At 39.3% G+C, this 15826-nt stretch overlaps 3 protein-coding genes across 6 annotated transcripts in view; 1 reads left to right on the forward strand and 2 right to left on the reverse strand.

The window, feature by feature from the left end:
* Positions 1–170, reverse strand: part of pex14 (peroxisomal biogenesis factor 14) — a 42624-nt gene extending 42454 nt beyond the window's left edge. For 2 of the 3 annotated variants that reach the window (XM_044038712.1, XM_044038710.1), the window contains exon 1: positions 75–170. In XM_044038712.1, coding sequence (XP_043894647.1) covers positions 75–110 — 36 coding nt within the window. In that variant the 5' untranslated portion in view covers positions 111–170. The remainder of the gene's footprint in view (positions 1–74) is intronic. The other variant, XM_044038711.1, reaches the window with a different exon arrangement.
* Positions 171–1087: 917 nt separating this feature from the next.
* On the forward strand, positions 1088–8644 carry dffa (DNA fragmentation factor, alpha polypeptide). The gene is made up of 6 exons (XM_044039323.1): positions 1088–1292; positions 2516–2674; positions 2775–2929; positions 3764–3968; positions 5234–5361; positions 6568–8644. Exons 1-6 carry the CDS (start codon positions 1199–1201, stop codon positions 6769–6771), a joined length of 945 nt encoding a protein of 314 aa, XP_043895258.1. The 5' UTR covers positions 1088–1198; the 3' UTR covers positions 6772–8644.
* Positions 8645–10409: 1765 nt separating this feature from the next.
* Positions 10410–15206, reverse strand: masp2 (MBL associated serine protease 2). Of its 2 annotated transcripts, XM_044039325.1 has the most exons (6): positions 15119–15206; positions 14822–15044; positions 14563–14740; positions 13384–13515; positions 11282–11478; positions 10410–11040 (listed from the first exon to the last, which is right to left on the reverse strand). In XM_044039325.1, the coding sequence occupies exons 1-6, from the start codon at positions 15124–15126 to the stop codon at positions 10864–10866; spliced, it is 915 nt and encodes a 304-aa protein (XP_043895260.1). In that variant the 5' UTR covers positions 15127–15206; the 3' UTR covers positions 10410–10863. The 2 variants fall into 2 exon arrangements, with proteins under 2 accessions (XP_043895260.1, XP_043895259.1); XM_044039324.1 differs by lacking the exon at positions 15119–15206 and having other exon boundaries at positions 14822–15109.
* Positions 15207–15826: the final 620 nt, after the last annotated feature.

Here is a 15826-nt window from a genome sequence, read left to right on the forward strand (position 1 = left end):
AATATCAACACTTTGTAAGAATCCGCTGTCTGGTGTGCACAAGTGACAAATGTCTAAGACGAGTCAAAGGAGACCTGTGTTGGTGAATCCGGTTGCTCGGTGGATGCCATCTTCCTACTCCTCGTTTATTTGACAGAGGCTGCTCCTCGAACGATCCATGCTCGATTGCTTTTCCTTTGGGGGAACGAACGACGGTTACGTTGCCACAAGATCTGGTTTAGGACTACTTTACTCATTTTACTACTTAAATAACTAGTCTTCAGTCAACAAAATACTTACCACAGTGAACAGATTAAACCCAGAGCCCCCTGTGCTTACTGTAGAAGTAGCAAAAAAAAAATACAAACACAACACACCTGAACTGAAGTCATAAAAATAATCAAAATAGAAATAGTGAATCTGTCTAGGTGCAATGACATCTATTAGTACAACTGTTATGTTTCAGTACAGTTTGATGAAAATGTGAATATTATTCACATTTTCTTCACTTGTTGCATGTCCACGAATAAGTCATATGTTTATATCCAAACCAGGACGGCTTTGTCCATATTCCAAGCTGCAGTCACTCATATCTGTTTTTATCTATTTATTTTATCTATCTTTTTGTCTGTGTGGACACATAATCCATATGGATTTTTGCCTACACATGCGCTGAGTGTTGTCATGATCGACCAATAATGAATGAGTGCCGTCCTATAGAGCAGTGCTTCCAAAAAGTGGACCCACTTTTTAAAACTGAAAAACCATCTCCATCCAATAAATAATATAGTTTGTGAAAAGACATTTCCGTATAGTGCACCTATTATTATTTTTGAATAGAGAAAACAGACAATTCCAGGAAATATATTAGATACATTAATGAACTTGAAAATACACATAAATATGGAGTAAAATGAGAAATCCTGCACCTCGAATTGGATTTATGTGTCCTGTGTCCACACAGACCTGAACAAAAGACATCTGAGCAAGATCAACAGGGGAAAAAGTCGGATATGAGTCATTTTAGCCTCTTAATGTGAACGTACCGTTTGCCATTTTAGTATAGCATAAAACTACATATCCCAGAGTTCATAGCGCCATAGTGAACCAGCGCTGTTCCGCGTTGGTTCGAACCTTTTTATGCCAACTGCTGTGGATGTTTAGTGTGTGAAGCCCAGAGAAAGACAACAGAAAGTTCATTTTCCACATAAAGCTTAGGATGACAGACAGGAGACCGTGTAGAGTGTGTAATTTCACACGACAGAAATCATACGGGTTGGTCGTTCCCTCCCTGGATGATCTGAAGATAAAAGGTAAGTTAGACTTTGCCAGAAAGGCGTTGTTGTTAACTTCAAATGCCGCTGTTTCATTTAAAATTCAGAATGAAGGAAGCTCAAGCCACAGTAAACTGAAATCCAGTCTTGTGTAGTCGTATATGTTTGGTATTCAGCAGTGGTGTTTGTTAGCGTTGGTGTGTGTTGTTGGGCAAGCGTTAGTAAAAGAGGGTCATCTAATGTGAGTTTGTTTTACTGTTGGAACAATAATCTTAAAACCGGCATCTTTTCAAAAGATAAAGACGTTTTTAACAGCCACTGAAACCATCACCATTGGCATTTTTGCTGCTCATGTGCTGCACAGTGTACATCGTGTCTAAACATGCAGGAGATGAAGACGAGATGTCAGAAAGACCTGCCTCAAGTCCTGCTCATTCCGAGAATGCTAGTCAGCAGCAGGCGTTGCCCAGATCATTGCACACTCAGGCGTCCGCACAATAGAAGTGTACAGTGCACATAGTTTGTATTTAACGTCACATCAGTGGTTTTCTTCTAGGAGTTTGTGTCATTGTTGTTGTTTTTTTCTAAAAGAAATTGAGGTATTTTGACACAGGTCAAAATGATGTTACAAGCTAGTTTGATTAAAATCAGGGTTACCAACATCTAAAAAAAGTTTAAAAACAAAATGTATTTCTACAGAAACAGAAAAACACCCACACTACTACTAAGACCACAAGGAACAGACAGTTTCTAGTGATCCATAGTCTCGTTCATTTTACTACTAGCAAAAAAAATACAAAGACAAAAAATCCTCTTTCCCCAAACAGAAAAAAACCTATACTACTAGTACCTCAACAATCCTTAAATAGCTGAACTCCCACTGCACCGGCTGCCAACATGAACTGCACACCACAGAAGAAAAAAAATGGAAGTCAATATTAATGCCACTTTTGGACTGTCAGGACCCAAATACGTTATGCTCTGGCGCATTCACTGGTGAAGCAACCTCACTTGTACAGTTAAGTTAATTTTATATGTAAATTATCGAGGTACACTAATTACACACAATCATAATAAGAAGCAAATATACAGTACAGACATCTTTTAGAACGCAAGCCTAAGGTTAGAGTGTCAGTGACCACACAGCATACAGCATTGTACTGAAAGACGAATAGCAAGAGCTGTGATGGATTAACTTTGAAGTAGTGTTTGGCCTTTCTTTACAGATATGTACGTTTGTAATTTATTTTTTCTTCCTACAGGGTCTGAGTTCCTTGGGTTCAGCCCCAGAGAACAAGTCACAGTCGTGCTGGAGAATGATGGGACAATAGTAGAGGATCAGGCCTATTTCTTGTGTTTACCCCCGAACACCAAGTTCATGCTCCTGCATGATAAAGACTTGTGGTCTCCACTTCGCAGAAGTGAGCACGTTTGTTTCTATGAGATGTATAACTAGATAGTTACAATCCGGAGGGATTCCTCAGCCTTATTTTTTGGCACTTAAATATCTTTTCATTGTAGTGGATGGTGGCACGGCCTGGATGGCCAGAGAGTCTGTGATACTGGAAAGTGATACCGTTGATGCCAACATTGATGTCCCACCCTGGTGCGACTTGGCTCATCAGCTGAAGCAGGACCTGGCCAGCATCATCCTAATGTCTGAAGCAGACATACAGGTACCTAAATACTTTCTTTACTTCCCCAAACATGCGGATTCCAGCATGCAGTGATAAGAAAACATAAGCAAGCAATGTGTTGCTTTAAAACTTTTTAATGTGACTTTCAAGCACCAAGCAGTAGAGCTGCATGAAATTGTCAATTTTGATTGACTGTTCAATTCATTTTCTACCACTTTAACCTTCATATGAGGGCTGCAGGGCCGCTGGACTGGGACATGAACCGGGGTCTTTTTAATTTAAGGCAACTGTGCGAGCCACTACTTCGACGCGTGGCTTTTCAATATCAGTCAAAATGATCTTCATTAACTTGGCAATAAACATGACTTCATGATTCACAATTGGTACATCAGTGTTCATGTTTGCTTCTTAGTTGAATTATTTTTTTTTCCATCTGAAAGGCAACATTTTTGGGCCTGTGAATTCCTGCAGGACTGCAGAATTTCGTCATAACGCCATTTGACACAAATTTCATCTTAATTCAGTAATTACAAAAAAGTGTCTTTTGATTTTCATACTGCACTTTGTCGTATACTTTTCCATTAACTGTGTAGCCCTACCACACATATACATTGTTGAAAGGTCCAAAAACATGTAGATTTGGGCAAATAGGCAAATTTGAAACTCTAAATTGACTGTAGGTGTGAGAGTGGATGGATTTTTGTCTTTGTATGTGGCCCTGTGATGGACTGACGACCTGTCCAGGGTTTACCCTGCCTTTCACACCCCCCCTGTGACCCTCATGTGGAGGATAAAGTGGTAGAATATAATTCAATGAATGAATCTTATGTTATTTTTGCTTTTGAATATAATTTGTGCTGCCTGATCTCCCAGACCTTGGTAGATGCCCCATGCCCTGAGCTGGCCTCTGCTTTGCGTTTCCAAGAAAAGACCACCGAGAGCCTTCAGGAGTCACTGCAGAGGTTTTTGGACCGAAAAGAGGAAGAGCGGCAGTCCAAAGAGTTGCTCCAGCTCTACCTCAAAGCTGTGGAGAAAGAGGACATGCAGCAGGAAGAGCAGGGGAAGTCCAGTCTAGGAGGTATGGCTGTATGTAGGGCTGCAGCTAACATTTATTTTCCTAATCAATTTGTCTGCCAATTATTTTCTCGATTCATCGATAAGTTGTTTGGTTCGTGTCAGAAAATGTTGAAAAATGTTGATTGTTTTTTCCCTAACTTCAAAATTATGATGTTCTCAAATGTCTCGTTTTGCCCACAAACCAACGTTATTCAGTTTTTTATGATTTATTTGCTGTTGAACAAAGAAAATAGACACGTTTAAGAAGCTTGTTTTGATTACAAAACAGTTGATGATTAATGTCGTAATCAATACAGTTCTCCAGGAGGAACTGCAGCGGTGATATATTCAGTTTTGGGTTATTGTGTCTTCTGTTCTATCACGTAATATTTTGAATGTTCTGAATCTGTTAAATCCAAAGTCTGACGCAGCTCTATCTAATGGCCTGTTGATAACAAACAGTGTGTAACAGTGTGTAATAATGGTTGTGATGTCGGGCTCTTAGCTTTGATCTCGTGGTCTATTTATGTGATAGTCTCTTTAATTTTTCTCAAATTAATTAGTTTGTAAGTATCACAGTATAAAATGAATTTTGTATAAACAAAAATTCTGCAGTAAATGAATAAATATTTGAGACTTAAAATGCCAAAGGTGCTCATATCTCTTTCCCCACCCCCCCAAAACTCTGATCAGTAAATATGAGCACAGCATCCAACAAAATAATCAATGTAATCCAATGACTGTACAGCCTTCAGGAAAGTAATGAGCCATCTTCTGAATCTGAAAACAGTATTTTATAAATATCAATGTTTATTATTATCATTATAATGACTCGGAACACTGTTTATGTTATGTATTAATATTATATTCATGTTCATATATTGTAACAAGTATAATGATAATAATAATAATTATTAGAATAAGATAAAATAACTAATCCAAAACAAAAACTGGGTTTGTGAAATCTTTTAGCTCAATGTAGCTAATTAAGTATACCTTTAACTTGTCTTTTTTTATGTTATCTTTTCCTCTTCTTTTCCTTTTTGCCTGGTTCAGGTGTTGCCACCTCTTTCCACTGTCCACTCTTTCACATTTGAAGCTGCAGAGTCATGTAATTGCACTACAGAGGTAGAAATAGTTTTGCGTTTATGCATTCAGTGACAAAATGACTGGGACAAGGTGTGATTTTGCATTTTGGTCACTAGGTGGAACTGTTGTCACTGCAGAATAAGTATACTTTTTAGAGAACAAATGAACCTGAGGAAAAAATCTGTTTCAACGTATCAGGGGCTGAAGATGTTGATATGCCAGATGGACTGGAAGTGGAGTCTGCATCCGGATTCATGTCTAGGACCTTGATGGTGCTGAAAGGCAAAACAAGCCCAGAGACCAGGCTCTCCACTGAAGATCTGCAGGTACTCCACTCATCCAGTCTGCCTCAAAACCTGTGCAAATTAAAATAGCCCAAAATATGATAATTGTTTTTGTTCGTCTTTCAAAAAATAAAATGAAATAGAGTGATACCTTTCACCTCTCAGTAGTAAATTGGAAGTCAATAAGCTGTAGTAAAAGCTTATTTACTCCTTCCTCTTTTACAATGATCACAAAAACACATTTATGACAAAATAAAAGGATCATTGTCAGTGATAGTTTTGACAAATATATGATTGCATAGCTGATTTGGTCTGTCTTAAAGGTTTTACAGTGGATTTACTCAGACCTGAGAAACCATGGGACATTTACATATCCAAACAATGTAAGGCCAATTATTATAGGCCACCATTATATTTCTACACCATTCCTTCTGACACAACGCTCATAATAATCATTCATACCCTGTCAAGTCTAGTAAGCTGCAGTCATGTATATCTGCATGTGAAATCACGCCTCTGTTCTGTACTTTATTATCGACACAGGTCTCTGTACAGAGGGCCTTTGCTTGGGCCGGGTATCGCTGCTGATTTCCAGGATGAATTTGATCCCTATTCACAACGTCCCAAATCAATTGCATTTTCATTTAGTGATCGATTCATTTAGAGATTTGTCGTTTTCCAAACCAATCGTGCTTGGTTATGAAATATATTTTCATAACTCTAACCTGATGCATCATTAAAAGTAATGTGCATAAAAACCTTTTCTTTCATATGACCACACAGTTCAATTCTACAGTGCAGCAGTAGATGATAATTAAAACTCTAAGCCTGTTCATGTCTCGTGCAATTTGCCCTCCATAAACAGGAAGTGATGTATATTAAATGAGGATTATATGAATCGATATCGGATCTTCCAAATTAAAATAGCTGTTAACCTGAATTTGTTTTGTTTTTACCCAGCCCTAGCCTTTACCTTAGCTAAAATTTAAGTTTAACATTTTTTCCCACAAGTTTCTGTTCGCACAACAGTGTGAGGAGTTAGATGTGTAAATGTGGTTCAGTCTAATGCGCCAAAACACAACTGACTACAGCCTAAAATCAACTCCTACTGGCATAATTTTCACAAAAATCTACCATTATACTCTTCACAAAAGATATTCCAGGGACGTACGAGTGTGTCCACAGAAGTTAAATCATTTTAGAATTTTAGAATGTGTTTGAAACAAAGGCTTTTTCTTGTGTCTTTAGATGGTAGTGACCAAAGGGATTGACACTATGGAGCAGGTGCTGGGCTGGAACAGGACAAGGACGTCCGAGCTGCTCCAGGCCTGTGAAGCTGAGCTGACCAAACGTCTGCAGCAGGTTCAGGCCATACAGTCCGTCAGGAGCAGCGCGCAAGAGTCCGGTGAGACGTGCGCCGAGGAGAGCGAAGCAACTCAAGACAACAACTAGGCTGAGGTTTCACCTGAGCACAGACTGATAAGAATGAACACTACCTGCCTCAGGGTCAGTGGAATGGGTTTCACCCTGTGTTGCTGATAATATCCATACTGCTGGAATCCATGAATGCTAATGATGTTGATGTTTATATCATTTTGCAAAAAAACATGCCACTCCAACGCTTTTGCCAGGAAGCAGAGTCATTCGTACAAGTCATCGTTATCAAAGTTATTGAAAGACTTATTGGCATTAACCACTGGCATCAACTCTATATTGGCTCCTAATCTTCTGCCAGACTTTGAAAATAAACGTAAATGTAAACATGATCATGTGAAAGCATGAAGCAAGTTAGATATACAGTAGAGTATATTTATTTTTTTGCTTTTAGTAGGATGTCATCACTCTCATGTCTGACAGTGACGGGCAGAGTGAACCTGGAAAATGGCTCCACATCTCTTTTGTTTAAACTGAGTGCTATTAGTCTTCCCAAAACGTCGGCACTATTGGTTCATGCTTTTTTAATTCCACATATAATATTGTGGAGGATAAATAATAACAACAATAATAATAATAATATTGTTTACATTCTGCTGCTCATCTTTCAGAACCTTAGGTTGAAAGTAACTAATGGAAAGCTAGTTCCAGAAACCCTGTCAATCTCCAGCCTATAGCGAGAAACAAGACAAATTCTTTTGTAAGTGTTTCTTTTTGGATGTTTAGAGAATCTGGGCACTGGATTGTTCTCCTAAATTCTGTAGTCCCACATTTGATTCCAATCAGGTTTAAAGCCAAATAGTCAACTCTCAGTGTCAAGCAATGTTTAAGGTGAGTAGAAGAACACTAAAATGTATTTAAACTTGCCTAATGTGGCATTTTTGTTTTTTATCTTTTACCACAGTCTTCATGTACATGCTACTTGTGTTGAAATGTCACTGAATGTAACTGATCCGTGACTGTTAGCAGATTCTATGCTTGGGGATGAAGAAAGAGTAACATAATACAATGAGTACATGAACCAAGGTGAAGTTGCATGGCCCTGTGTTAAAACCGGAAAACTATTGTAACTATTGTTATGCGATATATATAAATTCTAATTATACTGAATTGGTATGATTATTTAATCATTTACTCTGCCGATTATTTTCTAAAACCAAAATGATTCAGTTTGAATGATTTCTTTGTTAAACGGAGCAATCGATTCATAATCTAATAATCTTTGCAGCCGTATGCAGAACTCATAAATTGATAACACGGATTAATGTACCATTCCATTCCAAAGACAAGATGTGTGTCACATATTGTACGTGCAAGTCTCACGGGACACATTATAGCTGACATGGAATCAGTATTTCTGGACGTGCGATCTTTAGACTATCAATTTTATTCTATTGTGCAAGTTTTGTGTCGATCTAGTGGCTGTGTGTGTGCATGTGCAGGTCCATGTGACTCATAGGTCACATAGGCCCTTTTTTAATGCTCGGCATCTCATCATCTGCCTGCTGAACAATGAACACAAATAATGGAGTATTTCAATTTGTGAAAGGGTCGTCTTTTTTTGTTGTGGTGAGATTGAGATGTCAGTGCCAGCTTGTACTTTCAGAACTGCATACGGAGAATAGTGGAGGGTTAATAAAGGGATAAATAAATCCCTGATACACTAAAGTAAACTGTCACTTAAAGCTGATAAGAACTGTTATGTGTGAGCTCTTCAACATATTATTTTTTAAAAATGAAAAATGTGTGACAGTTGTTCCAGCAGGAAGCTGTGTATGACCATACCTTTTATTCACATGTTGAATGGTAGGAGTAATGGTGTAATGAAACATAACAAAGCTTGGGCTAGAAGCTTTTCTTTTGATAAATAAAATTTTAATGGAATACTTCACCAATTTGCATTTAGCTTTGTATTACTAGAATAGGGGTAGTATTTTTGAAGTCGAGAAATAGCTTCTTTCATTTTTTTTGTTATGTGCCCACCAGTGACACTTGGTCCGATGCTTGAAACTGCAACGCTAATTGCGTACTTTTTAGACCCACTCGTAGGGGGGCGGGACCTCATTCCCAGAATGTAAACAGTGTCCGCCATTACAACCGTTATGCTAACAGCCTGTTAGCATAACTGTTAGCATAGTGGCACTTCAGAAACATTACTTACAAAAAATATAACATTCCTTAACATACAGTATGTGCATGCAGGGTTGGCAGCATTCATCAATAATTCAGTTTCAATTAAAAAAACAATTAAATAGCTCAGAGCAGTGATTAATGTTTGTAAGAAATGTACATACTTGTATGGCATGAATTAATATAAAAACTATTATACTTATATATACAGCACTTAACACATTTATCTTAATCAAGAAATAATGTGCTTTACTATTTATTATTTCAGTTTTTTGTAAAACAATAAATCTGAAAATGCATGGATAACAACAATAACAATTTTTACATTAAAAAAACATTTGGTTATATAGCTTCTACATACTGGTGTATTAAGTGTTTTTGATAATTGCCAATGCTGTATAATTTAGGGCAGTTGTGGCATAAATCTTAATGAAGTGCAGTGTGTAGAATATACACACACTGTGCATAAGTCTCTCGACACCATCAGCTTTGTAGTTTTTAGCGCTGTCAAATATTTTGATCTGAATATCAACACATGTGCATAATGCTCAAACATGTCTTGAATAAAACTGGTGTCGTACACCTTTTTCGCATCATTAAATTATCATTAAACAGTTGGACAAGCACAGGTTTTTACCTCTAACATTAATTAAGGTTCCACTCCAGGTTTAAGAGAGCCACGGTTGTGCTATTGTTCAAGTGTAAGGAGGTCACACTAAATACTTGACCCTTATGTTTTGTCGAGGCTGAATTTTCTTTGTGAAAAATGTGTTATCTGGATGTGTTCCACTAGGGCGATAGAGAAATAATTGCACTGTATAGTCATTAAAGCATTGCTAAAACAGCACTGTATATATATATTATCACGTATGTACTATATTATACACATTTACCAGTTACAAGGCTGCACAGACGTCCAGTATGCACGTTACAGAGCAAACCTGTATGGGGACATGTGCTGTGGATATAATCCTGTTGGCTGCATGTTGCTGCTTGATATTGTCCAGCAGTTTTGTTAATGGGTTTCATGGTGTGCGTAATTCCTGTGGAATTGGCTCCAACTAGGCTGAACAGTCAGAGTGTGATGTGGGAGCAGTTGATTGTGCCGTTATGTTCTACACCGTCTTGTTGGATTTGGATTGTGAGGATTGGAACTGCAGGTTTGGCTCTGTAAGATCCCCGTTGCCCTGAGGACTGCCTGTACAATTCACCCTGGAAATAAAACCTTACCCCATGTGGCTGGATGACTTACAAAAGTGCATGTCCACAGAATACCTTGTGATTCTGTTGGGTTGAAAATGCCAAGGTGGTAAACGGTATGGATCATTAAGTCCCTTGTCTTGATAAGTAGAACAGTTGATTCAAAGTCTGCCTTAAAAAAAAGTGCTGTTGGCCTACCTTAAAAAATAATTTGGCGCATGGGGAATAACAGAGAGAGTAAAAATAAATCAATAAATGTGTAATTCTCTCTGACAGTGGACATGCTCTTTTGTGAGGCGCAGATGGAGGAAATGAGAGTCAGTTAATTCATGGGCTTAAAGAACAATTTAATGATAGTTTTGATAGAGAACAGAGCTGGGATTGCATAATGTATGACTGTTTAACAACCTCTTTGGTAAGATTGACTGATTCCAAAATATTCAAAACAGAATGTATTCTCTATTTTTGTCAGGGCTTTTAAATGTGTCTGTTTGTAGTAGTTTGTGTTCTATGGCCACATATAGTGTATATAGGTTGTATACTGTAGTCAGAAGACATGTAGCCATACAAACATGTTAAAAAGCTGATTTAAAAATTGTAAATTGGTTGTGACAGTGTCTCAAAACAATGAAATACAAGTGAAATAGCTTGAAATCGAGAGCGTATGTTTGCAGCAAGTGTTCACAGTGTATATATTAACGCTTCACAATAAAAAAATGTGTGAAGGTGCGCCACTGTAAAAGTCACTGTATTTTTCTGGTTGTGTAGAACATACAATGTTCAGGTCAACAAAGGGAGCGACTCAGCTTTAACACTGGTGTATCTAATCTTCCACCCCTTGTTTTTCCCACTGGTGTCAGACCTGAAATGAACATGCACTTGGTAACTCCCGGTGTCAATGTCGGCTGGTGCGGTCGACCCACAGAAAGGTCCATATTCTTGTCCGGCGGTTGAAATCTTGAAAAAGAGGAAGAAGAAAAAATAATAAAGAGGTGTGTTGTTTCATCAAATGCCAGTGTGAGTTATGTCCAGCCAAATTAAATATGCAGGAAAACGCATGGCCACCCAGTACATCACCTAAGGAGGACAAGTCAGTGACAGACTGCCTCCACAAGCATGAGCAGGAATACATTACTTATTCATAATCTCGTGTGTGTGTGTGTGTGTGTGTGTGTGGCTCCGGAATCACACGGCCAACCTTCAACATGTCATACGGACAGGGGACATCTGGGTGCCCCTCAACGTCAAAGGGTTCCATGAAGTCCAGGATGATTCTGTGGCCCTCTGGCCTGCGGATGGTGTGGTCACACTGGGTCATGGGAGGGTAGGGGTTCGGGTAGCCGGGGCTGGTCAGAACCCCCGATGCTGAGGTCAACACCTGGGTGTGGCACGGCACTGTGAGGAGGACTCACACACTCATTACTGTGCTCTTTCAATTGTTGTCATTTTGTCATGTTTGAGACACTGATTCCTCTCTCCTGTGTTTAAAGTAGTAGTGGTAATGCCAAACCTTTAAATATAAACAAATGCTCACTACCTTCAAACCATTGGTAAGAGTTCACACAATCTTGATGAACCCTTTCAGCTCCACACATATGAAAGTTAACCCTAACCCTGTGGAGCTGAAACACAAGGCAACAAGGCAAGATTGGGATTTGTGGTCCTCTGGTGCCCCCTAGTACATGGTCTATGCCTAGAGCCTGTGTTCTGACAGATTTTGGTGCAAAAAATGCTACCGATGCGAAAATCAATAGCGGAGTCTATCGTATTTCGCTACCTTATAGTTTCCACTTCCACTTACAGTAATAATAGAGTGGGTAGTGGTATAATACACTCTAACATAATATGACTAATATGACTTTTAGTTCACGCTGCTGAAGTGTCTGTGAAGTGCTACTAAATCATTTTTATTGAATTAACTCAATACTACAAATGCATTTTTTTTTAGAATCCAATTATAGACCTAATATGCACTAAATATAGACCTTAGTTTAGCAGGGCAAAATTACTCATTAATCACCTACTACACCACAAAGTGGAAATGAGCGATGGGAACCACAGAGTAGCAGATTTTGATAGGTAGCATGGATTGATAGAACACCAGTTCTGTTCTCGGTTGAGCTGTATTTAGATCTTGTGTCGCCTGGCGACATCCCCACACTGCACGCAGAAAGTGGTTTGTTTTCTGTCAAGACAGACGGAGGCAACAAGCAACCTGGCTACAGTGAAACAAGATGGCTGCAAACAGGTTTCAATACGACGCAAACAAGTGCCAGCAAAACGTCTCAGAGGTGAATTCTGCTGCTCACAGAAACCTGGTTGTTTCACAGTTTGATGGGATAGATGCTGCCCATGCACTGCCACTGAGCAAATGCTCACCCAGTCAGGACTGATAGTATTGCCCGCTGTTCAATTAAAGGGCGCAACATACAAATAAATAATGTTGCATAGTGTCTGTTCACAAAACCAGAGGCAAAATAATAATATCATCAAAAACAACACAAATCTGCACTTCACGTCAACTATTTCCAACTCTTACATGTTATTTTGAAAACTGTTGAACAAAAGTTTTTTCATTACATAGTTTTTTTTTTTTCCACATCAGTTGAAATATTTCCTGGTGTCATTAATGATGGGATTCATTAGGGCTTGCATTATTGCTTTGGTGAATGTGCAGATGTTGTTACAGACAAAAACAAATGAGTGTTGCAACGAGGCCGAGTCACTGTAATTCATATAATTAGTTCAATCTTTAGGCAGATAATCATTTTTTCTGCCTATTCATTGCGTGATTTGTTTTGTTACCCTTTTTTCCTCTGGCATAGAATAATAATTTAAGGCACATCAACTGGTAATTGTGATAAATCACTTGGTGTCAGTGCACTATTAGCATGGCGCGCGGTAATAATTTTTAACATCATTTTTGAAGTCGCTTTTCCCTTAGGAATCGACAGTAATTAACCTTACTTTGCACCAGCTGGCAGAGATCAACTACTGTATGCATCAGTGGGCCTTTTCAGTCTGAAATGAGTTAGCACAGGCCGGGAGAAGATAGAAATAATTCCATATGGGGACACAACACTCGGTGAGAAGTGTCATAAAATATATTGCATATGGCATAGATACAACTCTCCAAATTGTGATCTTGTTTTCATCCGTGCTTCTCGCAATATCTTGATAAATGTGCATTTAATAAATAAAGATGCATTATTTAATTTGTATACAAATATATAGAAAGTCAAAAACAAGACAGTCAAACATGACACAGCTTCACTATACTCTGGTCTGTGTGGCTCTTACCTGTGCACGATCTGTTGTTGGCATGGAGAAGGAATCCCTGCCTGCATGTGCAGTAATACCCACCAATATAATTGTGGCAAAAATGATCACACACTCTCTCCCCGTCCACCTTGGTCAGACATTCATCGATATCTGTGAGCATCAGAGAGGTTCACAGTAAATATGTAGTAACATACTTGTGATGCAAATGATCTGTCATGTGAATGCTGTCTGAACCTGAGTAACACACGTCAGTCTTCTTAATAACGACACGAAAGAAGCTTAAATTAAATTAAAGGTAGGGTTGGAGATTCTGGAAGAACAGTTAGAGCAGGCTACATTTTGAATTTCTTCAGACTTCCCTCCGGAGCTACGCCTCCAGAGCACAGGGACGCGCGACGAACAAGGATGAGCGCAGCATCGGTAATTTTCAGTTTTCAGTTTTTTTTGACGCCAAGTTTTGTGGATATTTCAATTGACAACATGATGATGAAAAACAACAAATACTCTGGGCTTTCAGTTGTCACCACTGTTCTCTGGTCTTGGATCGTTCTGCATCAGCCATTTTCTTGGCAGTAGCTTTCCCAAAAGTGGTCTTTCGTTTGCAACCAACACCTGTTGTTGGCACCTTTTCCGCCATAACGTTGCTGCAACGGTCTCGTTGGATTTAGCAAGCTAGCACAAGCTCTGGCGCTGTCTTTTGCTCATGCGCGATTAGTGCACGAAGAGGTGGACGCACATGGGGGAGAGAGGGGCAGATGGCAGTTTGACTGATGCATCACGATCCAATTAAGTTGTTCGGGCCATTCAATATGATTGGATGGTGTTTTTACAGGCCTGTCTGTTCCACAGCTGTCTGATATTTTCCATTTTTGTGCATTCATTCATTAATTAATTGGTTGGTTACAATCGGGTTGTGAAAAGGATTTTAAGCAATAGAGAAAAAAATCTTGAGAAAATGATCTCCCACCTTACCTTTAAGATAAGAAAAACTACAGTGCATAAAAAGCTTTTTGTTTAAACTGGGATCAAACAGAGGAAACTAACCACTAAAGGACATGTTTGATAACGGTGCTGTAGCTGCATCTGATGTGTGATCTATCATCCAATTAAATCTGGAAACTCATTTACTATTGGTATAATTGCAGCCAACAAAAACAATCTGCCCTCCGGAAACAAAATGTCACTATTGTGCATCACCTTCTGAGGTGTAAAATGCTCGAAAGCCGGTGAATCGGCCCTCATTAGAGTAGTCACTCCTGAAGACCACTGACATGATGTTCCCGGCTGACAGGATGACAGTGTTCCCCGGGGTGCTTTCAAACTTCTTCTCTTCCTCACCACAGAACCGCAAGGTTTCATTTCCATCTGCCAGAACCTGCCATGACAAGGTCAAGGGCTTTTTAATAATCTCTAAAGTCTAATGCAGATAAGGGGACGGTGTTTCTCCAGCACGGACCTGGATGTAGTCATGTTCACACAGGTTGGAGGGTTCCAGGCTGAAGTGGGTGAAGTAGACTCTGACCCTGTGGCCGTCTGGGACAGAGATGTTCCACACTCGCTGCTGGTTGTCAGGATATGGCTGCGGGAAGTCGGGGGAGGTGAAACTGCCATACAGCCCTCTCATTTCCACACTCAGTGAGACATGGAGGAGGGAAAACAGGACAAAGACACAACAACCACTGGGCAACATTAAGTGTGATGGCAGCAGTTTGAAGCATTATTTGGGCAGAAATAAATGGTAACTGACGCTCACCTGCTCATGTCGGCCGCACCGTCGTCAGATATTTTGGAACAGTTCACTCTCACTCTGATCTGAGGGTAAATGAACCCTGCTGTCCTGGCTGCCTGACATTTAGGTAAACAGAGTGAGACAGGCACATGGTCAGTTTGTCATCACTGTCCACCTCCCTCAGTCTCCCAAATCTATCACACCATTGAATGCCAGGATCATTCATATTCATTCTTATTCTTTAACTTTTCTTTCTTATCGTTTAAGCACCTCAACTACATTTTTACAAGGGGAATAATTTACAACTGTGGACGACATTACACCACGCACTACGTATTTTTTTGCTTCTCACGTAATTGTATTGATTTTGCTCTTAAAACCTCATGAAAGGATCTGTAAAAATAATAAAAAAATAAAAAAATAACCCCTAACATTCATCACACTCCAGTGCCCGATTTAACTTGTAGACAGTGATGCTGATCAGACCAGACACTAATTATTTCAGACGCTGCTCTCATCATTGCTCCAGTGAGGTTGTTAAATAAAACCCACACAAGATAAACGCACTATACGCACAACATTCATCAGCCCAGCTCTTTGGTTTGGACCCTGCATTGACGTGAAGACAGTCAGTGCTTTAGCTGCACCAGTTTCCTAGAGAATGAAACCAGATTGCGTCCCATTTTTTTCTCTCCCTCTCTCTCTCTCAACGTATTCATTTAAAGCTTTTAA

Source organism: Solea senegalensis, linkage group LG11 (genome assembly GCF_019176455.1).
Source record: "Solea senegalensis isolate Sse05_10M linkage group LG11, IFAPA_SoseM_1, whole genome shotgun sequence".
NCBI lineage: Eukaryota > Metazoa > Chordata > Actinopteri > Pleuronectiformes > Soleidae > Solea > Solea senegalensis.